This window comes from Echinococcus granulosus (assembly GCF_000524195.1).
Source record: "Echinococcus granulosus chromosome Unknown EG_S00053, whole genome shotgun sequence".
NCBI classification, from domain to species: Eukaryota; Metazoa; Platyhelminthes; class Cestoda; order Cyclophyllidea; family Taeniidae; genus Echinococcus; species Echinococcus granulosus.
Window position 1 is genome coordinate 537,386 of NW_020170433.1, and position 1,807 is coordinate 539,192.

At 37.6% G+C, this 1,807-nt stretch overlaps 1 protein-coding gene across 1 annotated transcript in view; it reads left to right on the forward strand. All coding sequences in view use genetic code 11, as the record gives it.

Annotated features, from left to right (window-relative positions):
* EGR_06244 (hypothetical protein) overlaps window positions 1-1,285 on the forward strand; it is a gene marked incomplete at both ends in the record, with an annotated part of 6,599 nt that extends 5,314 nt beyond the window's left edge. The window contains 2 exons of the mRNA XM_024495493.1: window positions 666-711; window positions 1,231-1,285. Coding sequence (XP_024350124.1) covers window positions 666-711; window positions 1,231-1,285 — 101 coding nt within the window. The remainder of the gene's footprint in view (window positions 1-665; window positions 712-1,230) is intronic.
* Window positions 1,286-1,807: the final 522 nt, after the last annotated feature.

Below are 1,807 nucleotides of genomic sequence, written 5' to 3' on the forward strand. Positions count from 1 at the left end.
TTACAACTTGTAATATGTCGAAATAATTAATCTCCTTTAGATTTTAAATGCTATATAATAAAAATGTAAGAATATGTAGCTCCCGGAAACTTCCCTACAGATGGGAGAAGGCACAATACTCGAGCAGAATATGCATTGTGGACGGCCAGAAGGCCTCGGTGTCATCTGCCATAGCCGGGGCGCCAGGTTGCATAGCAAGAGTGTAATGGCGGAGTTCCAAAGCGGCTCACTACTAAGACGGAGCGTTAAAAATACTTAAGATATTACAAATAATGCTAGCCGTCGTCTTAACATAAAGACTTAAATAAAATTGAGGTGTCAAATTCTTTTCTTTCAAAAGGTACACACATGTACTCTCCTTGACCAATCATGGAAAATGTCTGCACTTCTTTATGCTGCCTGAAAACTTCCCCAGTTAAGAAATGAAATGCACCCAGAAGTGAATAACAATGTGGCTACAATACAATGCAATTAACTACAAATATAAAGTGTCGTAAAAAGTCGTCTCGGCTATTTTATTTGTAGGTTAATAATGTCTCAAAGGTCATAAGGCACATCACATTTTGCCACTGACGCTGTCGTTCGATGAACAAACAAAACAAACACTATTAAAGCAAATATGACCCTATAATCTGCAAAGAACATTTGAAACCCGATTTTACCAGAAGTAGAAACTACACCACCAGAAGATCCACAGTCTGTATACTTGAAGTAAGAATAGTAGGACTAACGAAGGTAAAATGAACACCCACTCCCTTTATTGGCACAGATATAAAAAGCCTTGTTACATGACAGATGTGTAATTCAATTACATGTTGTATTTTATTGAAGAATTAATTACAATTCAAAGTGTACTTAATAATGTGATCCCCCTATAAGGTCCTCTTGCAGTATTTGGTATCATAAGGAACGTGGCCACCTCCAAAGAATTAGACGTTGAATGCACAAAGGTGGATAGCAGTTCGAGATCTTGTCCACTGTTTGCTCTTGAGCTAAATATATTTGAAGCACTTTGTCTTTGTCCTCATTTTCCGCTAGTCATTTGCGGTTAGGCAAACCGAAGGCGGGCAGTGACACAAAATGTGCCTCTCGTCCACCCATAATTATGGTTAATTCGCCGAAGCGGAATAACGTGATATACTCCAAAATGTGAACAGAAATAAGCAAGAGTATTGTATGACGAATCTTACACACAATGTTTTTGTGATATTTCCGTTTCAATTGAAAAAGATTTAAGTCATTAAATCCAAAATGGCCATTTGTTCTAAGTCGTCAAGATGATTAAAATGAAACATTCATTTATGTCAAACAGAGAGTTTTCGGTTTACGGAGAAAAAGCACTTTAAGCAACAGAAACAGCGCTAAATTCCCATCGTAGTTCTATGGTACATTTATACTTGTGTCCAGGTTTTGAATTAATATCTAGAAAGCAATTTCGGCAGGTAAACGTCTATCGGCAGGGTTAAATCACCCCAGGATATCCTGCTTCAGTTAGACATTGGTGTTGAAACGCCAACCCTCGAGGTGGAAAATTCAAATAGAAGAAAATCACTAGCAGTAAAGGCCGGCCAATTCTGGTCTTTTGTATTAAAATGCTACCGCAACCAAGGGCAGTATAAAACTAACTGAAGGTGGAAAGCCGTCTTGACATCAATACTTAGCAAATGAAAATATTAAAAAATGCTTTCACCATTACCACATAACTTTCTATCAAAATAATTTTACAACAAGTCATGCGCCAGTCAACTTGGATCAACCGCTTCACTTATAATCTTCGAATCATTGTGGCCAACATTGTCATCTAAGC